Source organism: Buteo buteo, chromosome 7, assembly GCF_964188355.1.
Source record: "Buteo buteo chromosome 7, bButBut1.hap1.1, whole genome shotgun sequence".
NCBI classification, from domain to species: domain Eukaryota; kingdom Metazoa; phylum Chordata; class Aves; order Accipitriformes; family Accipitridae; genus Buteo; species Buteo buteo.
The window spans coordinates 2,279,021-2,302,218 of NC_134177.1; the positions used below are offsets into that span (position 1 = coordinate 2,279,021).

A 23,198-nucleotide genomic window follows, 5' to 3' on the forward strand; every position below is an offset into this window, starting at 1 on the left:
TCTCTGCCCAACTCAGCAGCACAGAGAGCTTGTAAAAAAAAAAAAAGGAAAAAAGAGCCTTGTAGCACACTGCAAATGTAACATGGACAGAAGGAACTCTCGAAGCTATACAGTAGTGTTTTGACATTCCCTAAAAATTGAGTATTCAAAGATAAGAGCCCACACCTAATTTTTTTCCCCAGGATGACTTAAGTTAGGCATGTACCTCCCCAAAATGTTCACCTCTACTTTACCAAAGTTTTGAGGTTTCTAACATATTGCGTCGATGTTACTATTTATTATTTGTGGTTGCGTAAGAGCAGCTGGGGGCCCCACAGTGGCAGAAACCCCACATACACACAGGGTGAAACAGTGAGACCAGTTTGGCACGCAGGAATAGCACAGTACCGTGGCCAGCAGTCCAACATGCAGGCAGTCCAGGTTTGCACCAGCGAGGCTGGGTGCTAGGAGGCATCCGGTGCAGCACCAGGCTCTCAGCAGCTTTCTGCGGCCCCTGGAGCAGCGGTGTGCCTGGAGGTATGCGGAGCAAGCCTGGAGGGGCTGGGGAGCAGGCAGCTCCAGCCTTACCTCCCTCCTGAGCAAAAGGAGAAACCTGCAAAGTGCCTCCTGATCCCCGCTGCAGGAGGGAGCAACGCTTGAGGCCACGCACACCGTCTCTGCTGCCTCATGCAGCTGCATTTCCCAGTCGTGGCCCGGGTGTTGGAGGGAGAATGAACAAGAACAGAAGCACAGGGCCCTCTTTACACACTCCTACATCAAGTGATAAGGGGCTAAACCAGACCTAAATGGAAAGGGAACACTGATTGGAAGCTAGATGCAATTATGCAGGGTTTTTTGCTATTCTCTGAATATTTCATAGCCAATATATAATTTGTACCATATTATCCCTAATCTCACCTAAGCAATGCATCTCTGAAATAATTAATGGCCCATTGAACTGATAAGCCTTCCAGAATTTAAAACAGATTAACACCAATAACAATAATACTTAGCACTAGATTAATGTCTAATCCAAGAGTGCCTTGTTTTGTTTTTTCCAAGTTAACAGAAACAACTCTAATCATGCAGTTGATAATCTACATGCTCGCAAAACAAGATACTAGCAGTAACCTATTATCCGCATAGTTATGATGTTGTTATTGGTAATTAGGGCTAGAAAAGCAAAACTTTAACAAGCTGTCTTTATGAGTTCTCCTTTATTGCTTAAAGCAGTAAACTGTCAGTATATAATAGAAGTTTTTATATGTAACTATCAAAAAAAGCTACAATATTTAGGTTAAACCATACGTGTGTATCCAAACCAACTCCAGGTATGTTTATTTTTCTGCGAAACCCCTCCAGAGCCCTGGCACATACCAACTACAAAATGAGTTTGCAGACAACACTTTCATTTCCGCAAATAACACAAAATAACATAACTGACGCAGCCAGTGCTCACAGGCAGAGAACTCCAAGTGATTGCACCCCCCACTCTCACCCTCGCATTGATGCACGTTACAGCAATCTGCACTTGGAGGGGAAGCGGCAGCTCGCAAGAGCAGTTTTTCCCGTTTCTTCCCCTTCGTGAGCCAGTACATCTCCCCCCAGTGCAAACCTGGAAGGCTGGAATTGAGCAAGCTGCACGCCCCCTTCTCCTCTCGGCCAAAACCAACAGTCAGAAGTGCTCTTATTACAACACTGGCACTAGCATTGCTCATTCATTCAAGCTGAGGCGCTCGGAGCATTTATTAGGGGCTCGCTGTGTCTCACTAGCAGTCTTGTCTCTGCTGAAGTCTGACTTAGACTTTAGCTCCAGACAGCCCAGCTATTTTCAGGAAGCAGCTAAAGAATGCTGCCCCAAGAAATACTTTCTCTGCTTACGCTGTTCTGTGTTTTCAGGGCTTCTGTTTCTGTTCTGGATGAAGATGACGACTATGATCTCATGTATGTGAATATGGATAATGAAATTGAAGGTCCAGTTCTTGGTACTGAGGAAAGTAAGTAGATTTAAACTAAATTTGTGTTAAGTGCAGAATTGCATTCTTTGTTGCCTAGCTCTTGTAACAGTTATTACAAACATAAATATTTTTCTCAGAGGAAGAAGCATGTGCTTGCACCAGTAGGTTATTATGGTCAGCAAATGCTAAAGCACTTGGATGGCGTGCCTTGAAATTTGCTTTATACTCTCTATTTTTCAGTGTTCCTGCAAAAGACTGCCAATGACAATTTTAAAATAGCTATAATACACACCACTTTCCTGCTTTGATATAGAGGGACACACACTGACAGTCTGGAGCTTGTAAGCCTTGCACAGAGCCAGATTTTGTCAAATACTCCTTCTGTTTAAAAATGTAAGTACAAAGGAATAGCAACATCTGTATCTTCCATTCCAGCTGTTTCATGCGACTGCCAGCGAGAGCACACTGAGTGGGACAAGCTCTTCATCATGCTTGAGAACTCTCAAATGAAAGAGAACATGATGCTGCAGCAGATTGACGAGATCCTGAAGGTGGACCTGCAGACCTTGAAAGCAGAGCTGAGCCAGCTCACCACCAACCTCGCGGGCACCTTCACCGCCACCATCGAGAAAGTCACCTCCCACATCATGTCACAGGTAGAGCAGGCACTTGTAAGGAACACTGACCAAGTTGAAGAAGCCAAGAGGCTTCACGAGTCCGAGCAAGGAAAGGTTCTTGAGCACATTCTGCTGCTGAGCCACAACGTGTCCAGCAGGCTCGGCCGGCTGGAGAGTGCTTGGCTGAGGAGGTCTGAGGCGGAGGCTCAGGAGACAGCTTTTCAGCAGGATAAATTCAGTCCCACCAGAGGAGACAATCTCATTTTGAACTCTCTGTGGAAAGAGCTACAGCAAACCAGAGCTGAACTGAAAGCATCGCAGAAATGGGCGGCTCAGCACTTACTGCCAGCAGGTAAGTCCACGTGCGCTGTGCTTTACCAGAGAGCTCTCTTTGGTGGGCCTGTCCAAACAGACATCCTGCAAACACCCCTCTTAAGCACCTTCCTCTGCATAAGACTCCAAAGCAATCTTACAAACACCACAGCAGCTTTGAGCAGTCTGTACATACAGGGAGGAAACCCATTAACTGTTCTCAGAAAAGAGGTGCTGAGATTTCCAAACGTGGGATCAAAGAAGGCTTTAATCAAAGTCCTTAGAGAGGGCAAAGCCAGCTAGATCCCACCTCCTGCAGGCTCTCCCAGATCAAAACAGTTACCAGAGAGCAGCAAATGTATTTTAAACATACAAATTACGTTCTCTCACCTTTTACCTTCCCAGCTGGTAACGCCTACACATACACGCTAGTTGCTGAGCTCTCCTGTTCTGTTCATGCATGTACCTACTCTTCTCTCTTCCTAAACTAAATGTTGTCTCCTCACCAACTCCAACTGCCCAGGAGCAGAGCTAGATCTGAGGACATGCTGCTGATGTCAACCAGCTAAGCACGCTTCCCGCAGCAGGGAGGGCACATTCACTGCATGCAACTGTCAGGACAGAATATTTCCTCAAGCATGGAAAAATTAGTAACACTGTGGTATTGTTGGTTTGCGGGGTTTTTTTTCCCCTTCCAAAATGTTTGCATTGGTCAGCAAGCAAGGTGGCCATAGAAAAAGGAGCTCATATCTCAAATTTCACATCAGTTTTTCTGTGCACTGTAATATGACACCCAAAAAGCAGCTACAGCAACTTGGGTATGGCAGAGCAGACCCCCATCTATTTAAAGTTGGATGCAAAATTGCTACATGCACAATATAACTACACTGAATATAACTCTGCCTACCAGATAGCTATCGCTGCCTGTCTTCTGAACATTGACATGTCTTTAACAACCGTATTTTCCACAAATGGAGGTTACTGCAGCTTAAAAACCCCACAGAAATCTAAACTCACAGAATCCCACGGGTGTCTGTGAATAGGAAGTTAGGGGTGCAGTTACACCAGCCTTGCCAGCGACCCTGAGCAGCACCACCAGCCTGAGCTCTTGCACAGGTGAGCAAGGAGTGCTTCTTGTAACTGCTAAAGCAAAGGCAACAACTGACACAAGCCTATTGCAATACAAACACAATAATTTACATCAAAGCGTTTTACAATCTAACGTGAATCTATCCTTTCATGTAGGGCATGGATTCAGCTTTATAAGTAAATTGCTTTTACTCCTTTATTTATCATAACACTTCAGTAATCTTTGTGTACTGGGAGTAGATCTTACAGCATATTCCTTTTTTTCCCCAAGCACATGAATCTTGCCTTCCAGAAAGCATGATCTCATTCTTTATCACTCTCCTGTAACACAGCCAGCCTTGCAGTCAGTTACTCTGCACTAGGTGAGAGTAAAAACTTGATCGGCATTAAGAATCTCAGTCTCATCAGTGGAAATCCAGATTATTTCCACTGGTTCCTACATGTTTTTATATAAAATGTTCTTATTTTTTAATTTAAAGGATACATTTTAAGTACTTCCAGAGTGTGTCTCTAGAATTTTTTTTTCAAAAGAATTTTTAGCAACTGAATTTCATTTCTCACATCTTGAATTACTGCCAGCCATGCTCTTGAGGGATTTTCTAATCACACTTTTTGTTCTTCAGTGAGGCTGGTTTTAATTTTGTTTAGGCCTTGATAATAAAGCTTGAAAGCTTCCTAATTAAAAGCTTTTTCACAATAGTGTTCCTAAGTAGCATTTTAAGGAGTATCCCCAACAGTTGCTTGCTGACCCTGCCCCTTCTCAAAAGGGCCAATGAAGAAATGTAAAATCTGCTCAAAGTTGAAAGGAAGCAGTCTATGAAATAACACAGCAGCATGATCCTGGAGGACACAAAGAGTCCTTCATTCACAGAAGCAGAAATTTCCACACGTTTTTAGACATTTTAGATCCTCTAGCTTGTTTAAACAGGAAATGAGCCAGCTTAATTGTAGAAGGGAGCTGCTTTTCCCCCCATGTCACCTAGAATATTAAGTTATATACAATTAGGGAATGGTACATAGAATACCAAAAATGGCTTGGGTTTAGTGATCATCAGTCACTTTTCCAAGTTCCATAAATTTCTGTTAGTGGTTTTAGCTAATCTAATTTCTGTTATCAACATATTGATTCATTGGAGATGAGAGATTAACTGTTTTTAAAAGACCAGTTGTCTTCTATATTTCCCATGCTTAACCAGCGCCGATGAAAGCTACTGACCAATAGCCCTAAAGGCAGGGTCAGAAAAGGGAGTCATTACCATAAACGCATCTCAGCATGCCTCTACCAATGCTCCCTGCACTGCTTTTCCGTAGCCCCTGTCCCTGTCTCCTCTGCTGCCCAGTTATCCACAGGACAACCGCAGGACACTGCACAACTGCCCGTGACATCTACCCAGCAGCTCCACTTCCCCAGCCGCAGCAGCAGTCTCGCACTGCTATCCCAGGAACGGCACGGTATCTAAACCCGCCGTTTGACAGACCACTGAACCCATCCCCTCACCATAACGTTGCTGTTTTCATCACTCCATACTGAAAAAGAACATGGAGGCTAAAACAAGACTTAAATGAAACAGAGGGGACTACCCGGCATAATTACCCAATGTAAAGTGCTAAATTCTTGAGGTGACCCAGCAAAAGAGAAGCTCTCCCAGGAGGCACCTCCGAGCAGAAGGCACCTGCCCCGCACAGACCATCAGGGAAGCCCAACTTCCCAAGGCAAGCACCAGAGCAGGCAGGCAGCATTAAACTCAAATGTCACTTAGCATGGCACGGGACTATACAATACACTGCTACTGCAGTGAGGGAAGAGCCAAGCCTTGTTCCTGCAGCCTGATTAGCCCCTAGACCCATTGCCATAGTGTTCGGCAAATTCATCCATCAGATCTGACGGCTTCTTCAAAGCATCCTAACATCCCACTGGATGAGCTGAGCTCTCTGCTCCCTTTGAGAAGCCCAGAAGCAAGCATATGTCAAGGGTCCTAACTGTGCATGTACGAACAGACCAGTTTTTATCTACCTAACAATCTTTCTAACTTTTTCAGGGTGTGAAACAGCAATTCTATTCCCCATGCGTTCAAAAAAGATATTTGGGAGCGTTCACCCAACTGCTGGAATGACCCTTCACTCCTTTACTGCTTGTATCTGGATCAAGGTGACTGAGGTGTTGGACAAAACTATTGTCTTCTCCTACGGAACCAAGTTAAATCCATATGAAATCCAGCTTTATCTCAGCCAGGAGTCTGCAGTGCTTGTTGTTGGTAGTGACCAGCACAAGTTAGCTGTCAAAAACGTAGTTGTTCCTGGGAAGTGGATCCATCTCTGCGGTGCCTGGAGCTCAGAGAACGGATCTGCATCCCTGTGGGTGAAGGGAGAGCTCGCAGTCACTGCCTCAGACATTGCTGATGCTCACACCATTCCAGACGGAGGGATTTTGCAGCTCGGTCAAGAAAAGAATGGCTGCTGCGTTGGAGGTGGATTTGACGAAGCTTTAGCCTTCTCCGGAAAATTAACTGGCTTTAACATGTGGGACAGAGTGCTCAGTGCCAAAGAGATAGCAGCGCAGAGCGGAGAAGATGCATGCAGTATCAGGGGCAACATCATTGGGTGGGGAGTCACAGAAGTTTTGCCATACGGAGGAGCCCAGTATGTTTCTTAAATTCTGGCAAGGCAGTTTCTGAAGCAGAGAACATATTTCACAAAGAGCCGAATGCCATTACGTACAAGTAAACAGAGCCATAGGAGCCCGTGTCTTGAATTCCCAAGGAAGATGAGTATTGGAAGTTCACAGAACGAGGTACTGTGGAGACAGGATTTGATGTCTGCCTGCTGTTTTGGCAAAACACTGAAAAAAACCAAAAACCCCCACATCAAGGCATGACATTGGAAAAGCTGTTCCTGAGGTCAGACGACTGGTGTCTCTCTAGTGCAATGTTTTCTGATGTATAGAAGTGAGTGCCACTGTGGACATTTTGGAGCCGAACAGTGCTCCTGGCAGCCCTGCTGAAGCAAACACGTTGGGTATCCGGCTGACCAGTCTCTGCAGAACAGACGTAAGGCTGTACATCTTCCAGGCTCCTCCAGTCATTGTTTTTTATAGTGCTAATGTGAATTGTACAGAGGAACCACATAAGCCAAGAAATGCATTGTTTATTAATCGTCGTTAGTAATTTGTAGACTATAAGAAAACTAGCTCCTTGTTTAAAGCATTATTTATGCCACGGATTGACCTAACATATAAAAATAATATTTTCCCCATCATAAGCTGGTGTTACATTTGGAGCTGTATTATATTGTAAATTGACTTTGTAATAATTTTATTGAAATTATTTTTGTAAAGTTGTTCTGTAAATAAAGATACTTCACTAAACTAAAACTTTCCATGCTTCTCATGAACTGAAACTCTGAAAGTGAGTACTAATTGGGAATTTTTCCATGTTTTGAACCATGCAGTTTTAGCTGCTAATAGAAAAGAACATAAACATCAACATCTCATACAAATGGAGAGACCCTCAAAGGACCAAAATCCAAGCATTAGCCAGACACAGCTTTAAAGGCCTGTCATGATAACAATCCCTCTTGTGAACACTGTCATGTGCAAGGATTTGCCACTCTAGGAGTTCTCCCACATGGATGTGGTCATTTGTACAGAAGAGATGCTTTAACATACTGACACATGCACCTTGACCTGAGGCTGTGGTAGCACAGCACTTGGAGACTGAAGGAAAGATTGGTTTTGAGATATCCCCCGCCCCCACCCCCCAAAAAAAAAAAAAAAAAAATCAACTAGTACCCCATGCATAATGTTGGCCATCTGAGAAGGACATACTCAGTTTTAAGATATGTTTAGATATCCAAAGTAACCAACTTGTTTGATTCTAACAGGAGGTTTGTACAAGGCAGAATTGATGAATATTTGGTGGCAGCGGCTTTCTTCTCTCACATTCACAAGCTTATCTAAAATCCAATAAAAACCTAGGGCTGGACACAGCACATAAGAAGCCAGCACAGAGAGCCAAGACACCAGTGGTGATTTGCGTGTAGGAAACAGAGCAGAATTAGACAATGATGAATAGTTGTTCACTGTATATGTAACCATTTATGACAAGAACGATTATTTACTACCTGTTGAAGCCTCTTAACAAGTTATCATGGAGAACGTCTTATTCAAAGCAATTCTTATTTCCACTGGAAACAGCCCACCCTTCTGCTCTATTCACACGTTTCTCCATCTTTCTTATTCTCTACAGATGTCCTAAGAAAACACTTTGAAAACTTTCTTGACATGTTGCTGCTATGCTTATTTCCTGAACAGCTACCAGATCGTTCCTTCCACAATACAAAAGTAGTAAGAAAAAGCTATGACAAGGTAATTTCCACTTTACTATGCCATTCAAGGCGGCTGTACTTGATACCTATTTATAGGACCTGCTCCAAAGTTTTGTCAACGCTGTTTATTTAAGGTAAAAATAACTGCTCCGATTGTTGGAATTTCTCCTATTAGCCCACAATAAAAATATATCTAAATTAAGAAATGCTTAGTGGTAAGCATGACAAAAATCCCTTACTAAATAATATCTGCAAATAACCTTAACTACAGAACAATGAAAGATTATCTCCGTTCATCTGCTGTCAGCCAGAAAACAGATCTTCAGAGTTACGAAAAACACTTGAGGTCCCAACATTGTGCAAGGGCAAAACCGCTCTCAAATCCTCTTTCCATAGAGCGCCCCCCATTAAATGAAAACAAATGTCCATGAAACGCAGCAGAAAAAGCAAAATCCTCAAAAAGATTACCAGAAATCCTTCCTGCCTACTTTTCTTACTGTACCCTCATACCTGAAATGCTTTGTCTTGGAAGTAGCCTTTCCCTATCTCTGTTCTGGTTTGGCAGATGACCAAATGCAAAGCCAGTCCCTTCATTCTCACTGACTCAGCTGGAAAACTCTCCTCTTTCCAACTGCTTTGCTCTTCCTTTATCACTTCTGTGGACTAGCAAAGCTTTCCCACAGTCTAGTCCCCTCTGTCACCTCCATCAGGACACTTCTCTCTTTCCTTCCTAGCTTAACTATGTTTTTCTTTGTCAACAGTTACTTTGCCTGTTTAGAAAACACTAAGTAAATAGCATTTTGGGGGAGTTTGGAAAAGGAACTGTGACCCTACTCTTGCACTGCAAACGTAGAAATGAAGGAGCGAGCGCAAGACATGCATTTCTGGAGTATGTTGCTGAGCCCAGTTATGCTCTCTAACAAGCCTCTGCTGAATGCAACACCCACTTCCCTTGCCTGAGCTCCTCTGGAAGGTGGAACAGCTGTGGGACTCTCAGATTACAGCAACAACTTCAGGGTAGTTTTGCTGCAGTCCCCTGGAAATCAGAATAAATCTGCCTGATCCCTTATGCTGATGGAAGGTGTCAGCACAGGGCCTGTCAGCATCACGAGCACAGTACAGACATTTGCATGTTTAGAAGTTGAGTTCACACTAACTGGAACAGAGTAGTTAAACACTCTTTCTAAAGAGCTCTTTTTTAGCTAATAAGATAAGAAACTGATTATGCAGCCAAACAGTTGCCCCAAGTAATCAAAAAATCCAGTTAGCTCTCAAACACTCGCAGGCAGCAGGCCAAAGTCTACTATCAGTCTCACTGGTGCCATTAGGCTGAGCCCTGTCTGTGCAGCACCAGAACAAGGCCCTTTGTCTCCATGCTGCTTTGTAAATTCATCCTTAGCAGCTTATCCTCTAGCTTCTCTTCTCCCTTCAGCAAACACTCAGTCCTGAAGCGTGGTTCTTAGCCTGCTGCAAACCAACCTTTTCATGCCTGAAATACAAATTATGTACAGTGCAATTAAGCCACTATGCAAAACAAAGCACTTTGCCTATTCAGAGTGCCCTCTTCCAGTCTGGAATTTCCAAACCTGATGTCCACAGCAACATCTGCTGGTAGAATAACATAAATACACAAAAACAAGCAGGCTCACTCATGATGAAACCTTCAGTTGTGGGTGTTTATCACTTTTCCCAAACCTATGACTATACCATAAAACCTGTTTCACTCTATTTGTTTCTATTAATAGCACTCAGTTACAAGTGGCAATGCACAATGTTAACACATAAATACTAATGTCACAAGTCTTAAAAGAATTATCCATGTGGCTTTGGAAGTTGTTAGCAATATCCTGTTCTTGGACTCTATTCAGTTAGTATTATCACATAGCTCATACATATTTATCATATTTATCACACATTTGTCCTTAAACAAAGCAGACAGAAATATGCAAGCTCTTACCACAATGTCTTAGGGACAAAATTACTTTCTAGCTTAGCTATCCCTCCATAATACGCTCCATTTATATTTTTTAATAAATTCAGAATGCATACATTTAATTCAAGGGCTTAACATCTTCATAAAATTGTTCTTGGAATAATTATACAGCTATTGCTACTTATTGCTATTGCTCATACTTGAAGAAGAACAAGCAGTGATTTTACTACTGCAGTAGCACTGTATTGCAACAAATACTGTGAACACTACTAGTTCAACTAAATTGGTCTTCCTTCTGTAGAGGTATGAATATTTTTGGCTTTTTAAACCACAAAAGTAAAATGTACAGAGTTTAGCATCAATATTCTAGGCAAAGCTAACAAAGTAGGCAAAATTGAAGAACCACGACAAAGCTTTTATACTTTACATCTGACTATTTTGCCACAGAATGGGATTCATTTCATCCCCATTTATATTTTGGAGTATTGCCAATGACACTAATAGAAAGGATAAGAGCCCAGTAACTAGCGTCTCATATCATGGCTTATAATTTGAAGTCCATTAGTACAGTATACTAACAAATACAGATGTTATTTCCTGCCCTATGGGTCATCCAATCTATAATAAGACTTCCATAGTCAACAAGGTTCAGTAAATTCACATATTCTTGAAAGGTCTTCCTTGATATAGTCTGTTATTAGATTGTGTCTAATATGTTTTATAGGCATGCTTTATACATACATGCCTCATACATGTTTTCATGTATAACATGTTTGTATATATGGCTAATACAGCCTAACTAATCTAATGGTGGGCATGCTGCAGGACTAAATCCAAAATCTCAGTGCTTTCATACCTTGAAGGACACTTTTGACAATAGTGTCTGTGTGATCAGCCAGCAGATCTGCTTTAGCAATTGCAGCCAAGGATAGATAACTTGACATGTTTCTGCACAGTTCCTTATTGCCCCTCTGAAGAAATTTCACTGCCACTGGAACAGCTAGGGCCATTATGGGAGGTCGATTGTAATTCTGCAAAAACATGAAAAAGCACTGAAAAATAAGCAGCTGAAATAATGATTAAAATAAAGTCTCATGCTGATCAGAGTAGAAAAACAAAAATCAAAACAACAGGGGAAAAAAAGCAAAAAACATGTCAAGAAAGGTTATGTTTTGGTAACACTGCTGGAGGCAGACTTGAAAGAAAGAGCAAGTAAAGAACTTTAAAACTACTGCGCCAGGAAATGTTAGTAATGCACCTATTTTTTTCTTCTGCAAGAGAAGGAGAAAACATGATATGAAGTGTACGAGTTAAATGTTAACTGCTGTAACATTTCTAACACGGTATTTTGTGTTTGGTGCTCTCAGAGAATACAGCAGAAGCTGTATCCATCATTCACACAGCATAGGTAATTTTCATCCCAAAGCATAGGAAACACCTTGGAGCAGTCACTGATTCTGTTGACTGGTAAATATTGCTCCCTGCAGTAAAAGAGGTATTGCTGCCTTTCACTCCTGTGTCGCAGTGACCTGCCCCACACCAAGGTCCAGCCCCAAGCAGGGCAGCCCAATGTGCAGGCAGTCGAAGTTCAGGGAAACTACTTCAAGCATGGGTAAATCTTCCCCAGCACAAGTCACAGCTTCCCTCATCTAAACTGAAGTGTGTTACTACTCTGAGTTTTGGTCTATCTTTGTGCTGGCAGAGACCACGTGAAGAAAGGACTCCTCTGTTCCCAGAACAGGATCCCAGGCTAAGCCGCTGGGACTAAATCAAAGGCAGACCGGTCAAATGAGGAAAAAGAGGATGCATGAGTAAGTGTAGTGGGAGACTTGCTCACAGGGTAATAGCTTTAGTACTGATCATCAATTTTCCTGTAATAATTTCCTTTTCTAAACTCCAGCCAATTTCTCTGAACACCAGGGTCAACTGAAATTTTTCAGGACTGCTAACTTCTGTCCTCAAAACGGCACCAAGCTTCAGCAATCTCAGGGGTATCTGCATGTACACTTTGGTTTTGACATTAAGGTCAGAAAAGGTTTTCTGCAATTATTTGAATATGTAAAATTGTGTGCACAGACTATACACATCTATTGCCCATTAAATTCCCCATACATAACTGCCCTTGAAACTAGTAGGATATGTTTATGTGTAACTGAGGACCTACAATCTCTCTTGAACCTTCCTTAATCAGTGCTTTTCTCTCCTCTTCACTCAGTTTTGAACATCTCCTTGAAACTGGAGTACTTCATTGTTTTTGAAAATAATCCTGCAATATGATTATATTTAATTAGCATCTGAAATCACAGGCAACCACTGGAACCCAGATGTTTCAGAAAGCAACAAAACAGTGCAAAGAAAGGCAGTCCAGAATTAACACATGCTCATTCTGGAGCAGTGCTGAAAAAATAAATTTAGACCTGAGAAAAAAAAAAAATCTGTTCTTCCATATACCCTGCTACATTGCCTCCCAGGCCAGCTCTGCCTTCATCAGCAGTAACTGCCTTTGCCATCAGCCTCACGGAGAGCAGGACTGACCCTAATTAAGGTTACATTACACTACTCAACCAATGCAAAAGAGCCAAGTTTAAGTGGCTATGAGGATTTTTCCTTGCAAGAGACTTGCCAAGCAGTGGACTGTTGTAGCCGCGCTGGGACAGTTCCTTTCTGCCAGCCCCTAAGGAAGAAGGGGCTGCAGCAACTCCTAGGTGTCAAGATAGCTCATCGTAGCAACTGCCATATGACCAAAACCTGCGTCTTTAATGAGAATAGCCCTTAAAATGAATAGAGCCTTATGCAGCAGCATGTTTAAATCAACATAATGCCTCATTATATTTGGCTGAGAGGTACTACTGAGTAGGAGCCATATTCTGCCTCCAAGTTATACTCTGGGACTCCACACAGAAAGAATGGGAAGATAAGGTTTGGCCCTCTGACTAGGATTTAAAAGATCTAAGAAAATTCCAAAGAACAATTTTTTTTCCCTCTACAATAAAGACAAAATACCTAGTTAAGAAAAGGTTTGAATTCAGATGGGAGGAGAAAGGTTTCATTTGTTCTGTTATAAATATCAGGGCATGAATGCACGCTTATGAAAATGTGAAGGTGACAATGAAAAACAGATTTCAATAATATGATATAGTGATGTTTGCAAACCTAGGGGACCTCCCTGCTGCTAATATCAACAGAAACATGCTGTGAGATTCAACCCAGCTGTCAGATATTCATTACTACTTCAACTATCCCTCACGTATTGTATAAAAACTCATTTTATGCCTTCTTTCTTCTTTTATGCAAAGGAACTTGCTGATAATAGCTCTGTTTCAGGGAGCAATAAATGTACTTTTATAACTTTCTCATTTTATTCCAGTGAACTCCTTGAAGTAATCTGCAACACAGTGCAATCCCAAAACATTTGGATGCGAGCTAGCTTGATTTAGGCACACAGTTGCCAACAGCACAAACTGAAAGCTTAGACAAGCCATTGCATACTTCAGTATTCTTATGAAATATGATTGCTAAAGTACCTCAAAGACCAAATATGATTTTACGATGTACAGTCTCTTGTCTGGAAAGTTTAAGTTGTGCTGCTGTCAGTATCCAAATCCAGTTACTGTCTCACCTCCGGGTACGCGAGACCAAAACAGAGTTAACCGACACCTCCAGGAATGCGTTGCCTAATCGGAAAGGGTGGTCCCTACCAAAGCCAGTCATCCACAGAGAAAGGCAGAGGGGACGTAACCCCCTGATTTACCACTGACCTTCATAGGATGTATTACTGTGCCCTGTGCTGCAGTGCAGCTTATGGTTCATGGCTCAGGGGTGCCAGCACAGTGCAGAAGAAATCTTGCTAAGCTTCATCTGCAGTCTTGACCAAAAGTCTGGCTAGAATAAACCTCTATGCTTCCTAAACCAAAATTAATATGAACATGGGCTTCAGAAAAGAAGGGTTTTTTCTTCTTTTAGTATTTTGCTATAATACACTTTTTTGTGCATCTTTAGAGTGACAGACTGGGAGTAAACAGAACTGACCATACTAAAGGATTGTAAACTAAAATTTCATTGAAGCAAGTTCAGCATTGATGTTATTTTTTCCAGAACATTTTGATTCTTTTGGACTTTAAACACTTTCAGCCAAACTAGATGAGGAATCTCAGTAAGTTTATGGAACGATATATTCTACAAGGGGATAAGCAGTAACTTTCATGGGACAGTGACTTACTTGTGCCACTATCATTTGAATTTTTATAATAAAAGAACAAAAAAACCCCCCACATCTGATTTCAGAGGCAGAGGTAAAGAAAGCAACTATGAAACAGCAGACATACTGCAAACATCACCCCAGAGCAGTCTGTATAGAAAGGCACTTCATAGCAACTGTTTCTTCATCTGAGACTGAGCTGGTCCCCATGAATTGTACCCACAGCTGATTTAATACCAGACTCCCTCTCCCCCCCACCTTTAAATGGCTTTTCACTCCCAGCTTACTTTCTTAGAAAGCCTTGGAATAGCCCATTCCTCTCTCCAGAAGGCTGCTATATACTAAGATGTCTTCTTTTTAGTCTTGCATTCACAGGGAGTGATAGTTCATAGACTACTGAGTTCAGATAGGACCCTATTTTAGCTGTTCTTCTAGCAAATGTTTTTGAGACCTAAATACCTTTTCGATTTTCTTGTTGCTGCCTCCAACACTTAGTAAAGTATTCTAAGAAATTATTTCAACACTCCTGGCCAGAGCATAACTTCTTTCTAGTCCTCTAAATAGAGTAGTAGAAATTGGATTTTAGTTCAGAAGTCAGTTTTCTATGTTATATATGGACTTGGCTTTTACAATCAAAATGGTAAGGGAGATCCTCCTTACTGACAGCACGTCTAGTGACCTAAATTTCACATCATTAAAGTCTCTTTGGCATTTTGCTGCCTTCCAGAATGATTCAAAAGAATAACCTCTTCCCTGATGCTAAGTGCTTTCAAATTAATCTTTCTGTAACCACAGAAAGTGATAGTCCTACATCTCCCACTTTAATACTTACATGAAATGCCAATACTTAGAATTAATGGAGAATTAATGAAATCTAGTACTAAACAATCGTGACACTTCTAAAGATAAGGAGGCTGCCAAAACTTTTGATTCACTGCAATGGATGCCATACACATGTAATAATATACTTTAACATTTGGGGTCATATTCTTGGTTTTAAACAAATGCAACCACTCCCATGCACCCTCAAAAACCATAAAGTACAACTGCCTTCTAAAAGATAAAACTGAATAGCCAACGAATGCACTACACTCCCCTGTTTTCAGCTCATTCTTACCTGCAAGATACAGCTCATGATATCAGATGCAATTTTTGCATGTGGTGTGTCCTCATCTTTTCCAGAGGGCTTCAGGTTGTGTTCTAGACATGACTCCCAGAGAGCCACAAGGGCTTTCCCGTGCTTTTCTATGGTCGCCGTCTCCCTGATGGCAGTGGTGATGCGAGTGATGCAGATTTCCACCACAGCCTGGTCATTGTCATTGGTCTGGTAGTCCTGGTTCAAATGAAAAGACATTTGCCAATGAATGCCCATCCTTTTCAAGGACCCCACAAAATTAGCCTGAAGGCATGAAGTTTTTGTAACTGTCCAGTGTCTGTTTTCTCACTTCCACATTTACAACAAACATTTAGTGCAATTAAGCACAGAAATTAGTCATCCCATAGACAATTCACTGGTTTAGGTCTTAATTCTCATTATTGTAAAGGTATGGATTATATTATCAAATGATTTTTAGTAGTCTGTCTTGAAGCATGGCTTTCTTGACCAGGGATTGTAGCCACACACCATAGAATCACTTACACAGGCCTCTTCTCCCATAACTGTCCTAAAACTGAAAATGGAATTGATACACCCACAATATACACAGCCAAATGCAGTGTCCCAAATACTTCCCATCGTGTTGAGTCCCTCATGTAAAAACAGTTAGTTTCAATTAGCATCAATGTAACATGAATAGAAGTTAATTAAATAGGCTTTATCAGAAAATCCTGTAATCCCCTGTAATTACTGACACAGATGCCACATGGATATGAAATGGCAGTGCTTCGCTGTAACTAAAAGACTCAGAATACACAATCGCCGTCCCTCAGTCTAACCTATGCTGTTCCACCCTAAAAAGTAATGAAGATGAAAGACAGACTGAAGTATTAATCAAAAGTCATTGGTTTTGCTGGATAAAGTAAGGTCATTTTTAAAGGGCTGGAGCTAAGTTCAGCACTAGCTTGCAGAAGTGCAGCTCCAGAGTTAGCTCCAGGGGCTCTGCGCTGCAGCGTGGTACGACAGTGTATCACAGGCAGAAACCACAACGTTTGGGTCTGTCTCAAAGCAATTCTCTGCCTTTATTCACAGCTAGCCCTCTACAAGCTTTGCTTGGCATGACAGAAAAATCCACGCGCTTATTAAAAAAGGAAAACACTTAGATTTTTCTTTTGTATAAGTTTACCTATTGATAAAGAGGTGAACAATATAACAGCCGCTGGCTGAGAAGGCACAAGAGCAAACCCCTAGCGAAAGTCATGGTCTTTGGCTGTGCGTGGACATGGAGAGCAGAGCGGTCCTGTCCCTACTGCTGTGAAGGTCCTCACATTTGCAGAAAAACCTGTGTCAAACCCAGCTTGCTCAGGCAGTGCTGGAGCAGCTGCCCGATCTCCAGAGCCCTCTGGTGGGAATCGCTTGGAGGTAGAGGATGGCTCTGCATGATGCTTTAGCTGCTTAATGCAGACCGGCGTGTTTATGAAAACATTTTTTAGCCAATTCAGGCATTTTCTCTCAAAAAGCATGGTAGGGGGAATTTGTGTAAAATTCCTGATAATCTGCAGTTAGGCGAGTCAAAGTACATCACAAACAGCAGAAGCAATGGCCAAAATAACTTGATTAATGTTCTGAAAGACTGTGCAGATATAGTTGCTGTCAAAGAAATGACCAAAGAGAAGAGCCAGTGTACAGTGGCTGTCCTGATGGATGAGTCAGTTCTTGTTGCAACTGGCAATGTCATGATCAATGCTCCGAGAGTCAGAGGTTTGCACCTTGCCAAAAGTGATTTCTAAAAATCACATGCTGTATGAAGTGCCAGAAAAGCGCAGTTGTGAGAACATGTACATGTTGCTAATTGAATATGCTAAGCCTCAAAAAAGATTTTTCCCTTCCCTTTGGTAAACTGGAAGCAGGAAGGATAAAGAGCTTTTTTTTTTTGGACAGCACTTTCGAAGAATTTACCAAAATCTGTAAGCCTATCATCATTCAGAACACTTTACACTGCAAACAGAATACACACTATATATACAGTGTACCTGTAACTGCCTGTTAATCTTTAATATGCCTTAAACAATATTTAATAAAAATTATGATAGAGAAGAACTTGAAATATCTTTAAAGGAAATCCAGGTAGTAGGAACTGGATTTGGTTACCACATTTTTAAATCTTACACTTTGCTTGGCATTCCTGAGTTTCTAAAAAACTTAAATCATTTATGACCCTGTCATTAATATTTTATTTATACAACACATTTAATCTCATGCAAAATTATTAAGGACAGTGTTTCACTTACCGCAGATGAACTAATTATTCTTATTTGTTCAAGAGCTTCCGAGAGGCTTCCTTCAATTTCAGCATCCTCTAAGGAGAAAAGATCCCCTGCACGTGAAAGGTCCTTTTGTGCCAAAACCAGTCCAAACAGATGATGCATGGCTACATTCGCTGCCACTCAGCCAGACCTCTGCATGCACCATGTGCGTGAATGACTCAGATGAGGACAGAATGGAAACAATCCTGTGGACTAGTGATCAATTTAATATGAAGAATAACTCTGGGGCATATTTCAAGACTTCCTTGGCCCCCATCTAAAAGGGAAAAAAAAGGGGGGCGGGGGGAGGAATTAGCAAATGCATTGACTGTCATATTCCAGTTTAGCAAAGATTTTTAAATGGTGTATGCGAGAAGCATACAGGATCCCCTGATCCAGGGACATCCTTAAGCACATACCATGAACTGCATGTTGAAGGACCTTTTCCCCTCAAACACTAAAGAGCTTAAAATTAGCTAAACAGTACAAAATTCTTAATAAACAAAACCAAGTTTTTTTCATTTCAATGCATATTACCTGAGCAGGATGGTGACTGGACTAACTGATAAGGATTACAAACTGCCTTTCTGTGGTCAGTAGCAGAGTGGAGCTAGAGGAGGCGGGTAAAGCAACTTGGTTTGTTTTCTGGGTTGTTGTGTCTTGACTCCAGAAATACACTATTAGCAAGATTGAGAAGATAATGATTTTTGTTTAGAAAAACAGTCAGTTTTACTGCCAAAATGATCACTGCAGTCTTTCCAACTCCTGTAAAACAAACACTTGGCTGAGCTGAAACTATGCATTTCTTGGCTGGGGAATTTAACAGAAGCCGAGCCAAGCGGGGCCGGGCTCAGCACCATGCATACACTTGTGAAAGAGGACAGTCCTGCACTTGTGCCCCTAGACTCTGGTGTTTAAAGCATCCACAGAGGAGATATTTGCCTTAATTATAGAATTTCATTTTTTCCACATTTCAGAAGTGCTATTTGTTATTCCAAGCCCTCCAGGACTTGCCTGTTGCTGATAGGTCCCCTCTGCTCATACACCTTTAAAGTGAGGGTCTTCATGGCCAATCTCAGTGCACACGAGAAGGGGACTAACGGCACAGGGCTCTTCAAGCCCAGAACATCCCATGGGGCTTAGACACCCTCCTTGGGCTTTGCCAAGGCAGGTACAAATCCATGCCAGCAGAAAATGTTTGTTCTTGAGTCTTCCAAGGGTCTCCATTATGGCCCTGCCAGTAGGAACAGGGGAAGGATAGTCCGTCCTCCCTCAGGTCCCAATTGTACTGCACTTCCTCCAACCTTTCCAACCAACACTATTCACGATGACAAAGAAACCCAGCAAGCTATGATTTTTCAGCTCCAAAGAGCACCTCTAAGTGTGGGGCCCTCCACGGGCTGCTAGCTCTTCAGGCAGAGCTGCAAGGGAAGTAGGGCAGTGGAAGAGCCTGCTGTTCAAGACCCTACTGAGAAAGGGGTGAACCACACAGAGGACATTCACCGGCACTCATAGGAGCCACACTGGCCGGCAGCACGCTGAGATTCTGCCAGTCAAAAGGGACACAAAGACACATAGCATAATGGCCCTGAGTAAGCTCAGAAGCACATGAAAGGAGAGGTTACAAATGGGAATGCCTCTGTGCCCCGGGAAGCTGCTGCACAGCTCAACGACTTCACCCCGAACAAACTCTGCTTGACGGTCACCTCAAGCTCCCTTTAGCTTTAACTGCATCTGTGTTGGCCATCTTTTAGTACACAAGTGATCATTCTCACTCCTTTAACACCAACATCTTCCACATGATCAATATTCTCTCCATAACAAAGTGTGTGGAGATAAACACAGCACCACTCAGAGAAACTGCAAAGTAGGCTGTTTTGTGAATCAAAAATGTCTTTCTGAATTGAAGTAAACATACCTAAATGTAAAGGCCTTACATATAATATATGTGTATATATGCATGTCCTTTACCTTTAGGTATGCAACAATCTAAAAGTTTCAGCTTAGCCACTAGTGGGTGTCTTTGCAGGAATACAACAGATACACGACCATCTAGCTGACAAAATTGTGACATTAAGGTAGGCATACACTATATATGATACTCATTAATTGAAGAGCTTGAGTTAGCTTCAAATGTCACACACTGGAAAAGCAGTTGCTAGAACTGGACCAGTCTGCCTTGGTTTGCGCATATCGCTTAAATGACCTAGCCTGCGTTTCCAATGAGTAAAATTTCCCCGCAGCTTTATATAGAGGAAAGAGAAATCTCTGAGATTTGACATATGTTAGCTGAAGTAAAATACAGGAGAAAAGGGAATCTTATGAAAAACAGATATATTAGCTGAAGTAAAATATAGAAGAAAAGGGAATCTTATGAAAACCAGGCTATTTGTAGTCTGGACAGAGTGATGAATAGGCTGAGTAAGTGTGACAAAGTAAGGACTCAAACTTCACCACATTTTCCACACAGGCTTGCATTAGATGAACCTGCTATAGGTACCACCACGGTCACCCCGATGGCACATGCCAAGCAGGGCAGGCAGAGAGCTCCTGCCTGCTGCTGCCTGCCCGCTGGAGCACGTGGAGGCCTGCAGGAACCTCTGTGCAGATCTGTATCTAACCCAGTGTAGCTTGACACGATAACATGCATTAAAACACAAACATTAAGTCACAAATGAAAACTTTCCTTCTGTCTTCACTTATTCATCTAATACAGTATATACCAAGCACATCTTCCAGGGGGCCAACTCCTCTAGGTTCTTCTCTTGAGCTGATGAACAAAGTACTACATTGTTGCAAACTGGATCTATAATTATTACTTGAAATACAGAGTATCCTTAATCCCTGTTACTCTATTTTAAGCTATTTTTCAGGAAAAAAAAAAATGCAAAATGTCAAATAAGGGGAAGAACACTGAGAGCGTTCTGGAAATAACTCAGTGAAACAACATCTATTTTAATAGCATAAACAGCACCTTGCACTTGATCTGCCACAAGCCTGATTGTAAGGGTTTTTTTAATTTTCCCAAATCTATCAATATCATTACACAGGACTTTTGGTTTGATTATTTGCAACAAGACAGAAGCAGAAAAGAGCCTGCAAATAAGATTGCAAAGCCTGAAGCACAACAGGCTATTGTCCTCCTGACAATTGCTATGGCATAAATCACCAGTCACCGAGCTGAAGGGGATGGTATAAGTACAGAGGAGATTGGGCCCATGTTCTCATACTCAGCAATTCTCAAATTCAAAAATAAAAGTTCAAAAAGCCACAAACACAAACTGATTTTTTTACCTGTTCACGTTCCACAACGACACCTTCAATGATGGTTACAGGTGCAAAGCTTGTGTTCTTGGAAACAAAGCCTGACCATTTGCTTTGCTCTCCTGCTACCCCAGGCAGCATCCCAGGGCACAGCAAGTGGAAAGCTGGGGAATCGGGTGGCAAGCAGTGAACCTGAAGCTGTTAATTGCAGTGCCAGGAGTAAGGCATTTCAGGAATGCAGACTAAAGCAGCCTAAAAGTTACCAATGGCTCCGTCAGGTGACTAAAGGAACCTAAATGCAGAGAGGCCTTATCTCTGAATGAAACATTCTGTTTCCAGGACAAAATACAAAGCCTACTCCACTTGAGGGCAGTTGGTTTTAATAGAGAAAACAGAACTCTCTGTGTTAGTGGAAAGCTATCCTTCCCTGGGACGAAGGTAAAAAAAAACCTCAGTAAGCTCACATTGTTTGAAAGAAAAAGAACAAGTGAACAAACTTGCTACAGAAGAGATTCTCTGTCCAATGGAATAAATGCTATCATTCTGGAAAACTTTACATGAATACAAAGGAGGGTCTGAAGTTCGCTTTAGCTTTTAACGTTACTCTCATAAGTAGCCTAACAAAATCTGCACACATAATTTAGAAAAATGCTCTAGGAACGAGGATCCATTTGAACCCTCTCTTTGATCAGCTGCACTGAAACACAGCAACCCCTTCTTGGCCTTTTGCAAATGATATTCTACTCAATGTGCTTCTGCAGAAGAAGAGTTTGTCAGAAAGGCCCTGTTGTCTACCTGGTGAACAGACACTTTTTATGTAAGTTTTATAGACAACACTAAGGACAATACAGAAAAATGTTTACTTACTATAAGCTCTTTGAAATGGAATTATAGCAAATCTTCTTAATACTTACATTATGTAACAGTGCTGAAAATACTTTTCTTGCATAGGTCCTAAAAGGAGAAAAATGTCCTTTAAGCATCTCCTTGCTCACTACAAGATTATACTCTGTCCTACTAATAGGTAGCTGGCACTGAGGAAAAGCATAATATATGTGTCTTCTAAAATGTTGTGGGTTTTTAATTTATTTTTTAAAAAGGGTCAGGTTGGACGATAAAATTCCTTCAGAGTATGGTTCCCAAGATGTCTCATAAGCTTGACTTCACATCACCTATCAGCATCTTCTCATTCAGATAGGACAGAGATTACTGTATCTGTCAGACCAGTGTCCGAGACAGATCAGACTTATATTTACGTCCCATGTACACAAGCAACAGAGAAGAGGCAAATGGTCTTGCCAAAGTTTGTAAGTCCTGTGTGGTTCCCCATCGGCAGAGTGTCTGTGAGGGGTCGCAGCAGGGAACCACACCTTCTTATGGTCAAAACATGGGAAACAAAGCAGTGACTCTTGTCAAACTTGTAGCAAATCTCAACTCGTTATGCAGGAAAAAAAAGACTCAGCTGATTACACAGGCCATTTCCACTGGTTCATGGTGCAGTCCCACATCTAATTGAAAGTTTTGATTCTGATTTTCAACACCTAGTTTCCCTTTTCATGACAAGCTGAAAGAGCCATACGTTCCCTGGGACCTTGAAGCTGTTCCCCTCCAAGGTGAGTCTCTTAACTTGCTGGAGGCACAGCATTCTTACCAAAGCTCCTTATCAGAAGCAATCAGAATAAAAGCTAGCCTGACAGGTTTCAGAGCTTGAAGCAATTGAATTGGTGTGTTTGCAAAATAATTCCCCCAATAATAGAAGATTAACAATAAAAATTCCATGTAAAAGGGCAGTTGGACCTAAGGGCATCCAAAAGCCAATTGAACTCTGAGCTAAAAGACTGAGTCTTAGAGTTTTATCAGGAACTTGGATTCTGCAGAATGACATTAGAAGGACAAAAAAAAAAAAAATATATCTTTTAAATCAAAGAGGAAGGAGAGAGGATAAAAATTTTTAAATTTACAGTGAAGCATATTCTACAAGAAATTAAAATAATTTCCTTAACTTTCAAAAGACTTGACATGTAAGTATCGTTGCTTGATTTTACCAGATGGTGCTATCCCACTGAAAACAAAAGTGCAACCTGCAAAGAACTGTGCAATAATATTGTTAATCTAGTTCCATG

General features: G+C 41.7%; 2 protein-coding genes across 2 annotated transcripts in view; one reads left to right on the forward strand and one right to left on the reverse strand.

Moving 5' to 3' along the window:
• The window catches only part of VEPH1 (ventricular zone expressed PH domain containing 1), a 97,051-nt gene that overhangs the window by 61,106 nt on the left and 12,747 nt on the right, over positions 1-23,198 (reverse strand). The window contains exons 6-8 of the mRNA XM_075033179.1: positions 17,797-18,088; positions 15,527-15,742; positions 11,068-11,242 (exon numbers count right to left, since the gene is read on the reverse strand). Coding sequence (XP_074889280.1) covers positions 11,068-11,242; positions 15,527-15,742; positions 17,797-17,934 — 529 coding nt within the window. The 5' untranslated portion in view covers positions 17,935-18,088. The remainder of the gene's footprint in view (positions 1-11,067; positions 11,243-15,526; positions 15,743-17,796; positions 18,089-23,198) is intronic.
• PTX3 (pentraxin 3) lies at positions 1,588-7,303 on the forward strand. Its single transcript, XM_075033178.1, has 3 exons — positions 1,588-1,976; positions 2,373-2,906; positions 5,995-7,303. Exons 1-3 carry the CDS (start codon positions 1,829-1,831, stop codon positions 6,606-6,608), a joined length of 1,296 nt encoding a protein of 431 aa, XP_074889279.1. The 5' UTR covers positions 1,588-1,828; the 3' UTR covers positions 6,609-7,303.

Coding starts and splice junctions, on each gene's coding strand:
- PTX3 (XM_075033178.1), top strand. CDS start 1,829: ATGCTGCCCCAAGAAATACTTTCTCTGCTTACGCTGTTCTGTGTTTTC. Junction 1,977..2,372: donor AGTTCTTGGTACTGAGGAAA/GTAAGTAGATTT, acceptor CTTCCATTCCAG/CTGTTTCATGCGACTGCCAG. Junction 2,907..5,994: donor TCAGCACTTACTGCCAGCAG/GTAAGTCCACGT, acceptor TAACTTTTTCAG/GGTGTGAAACAGCAATTCTA.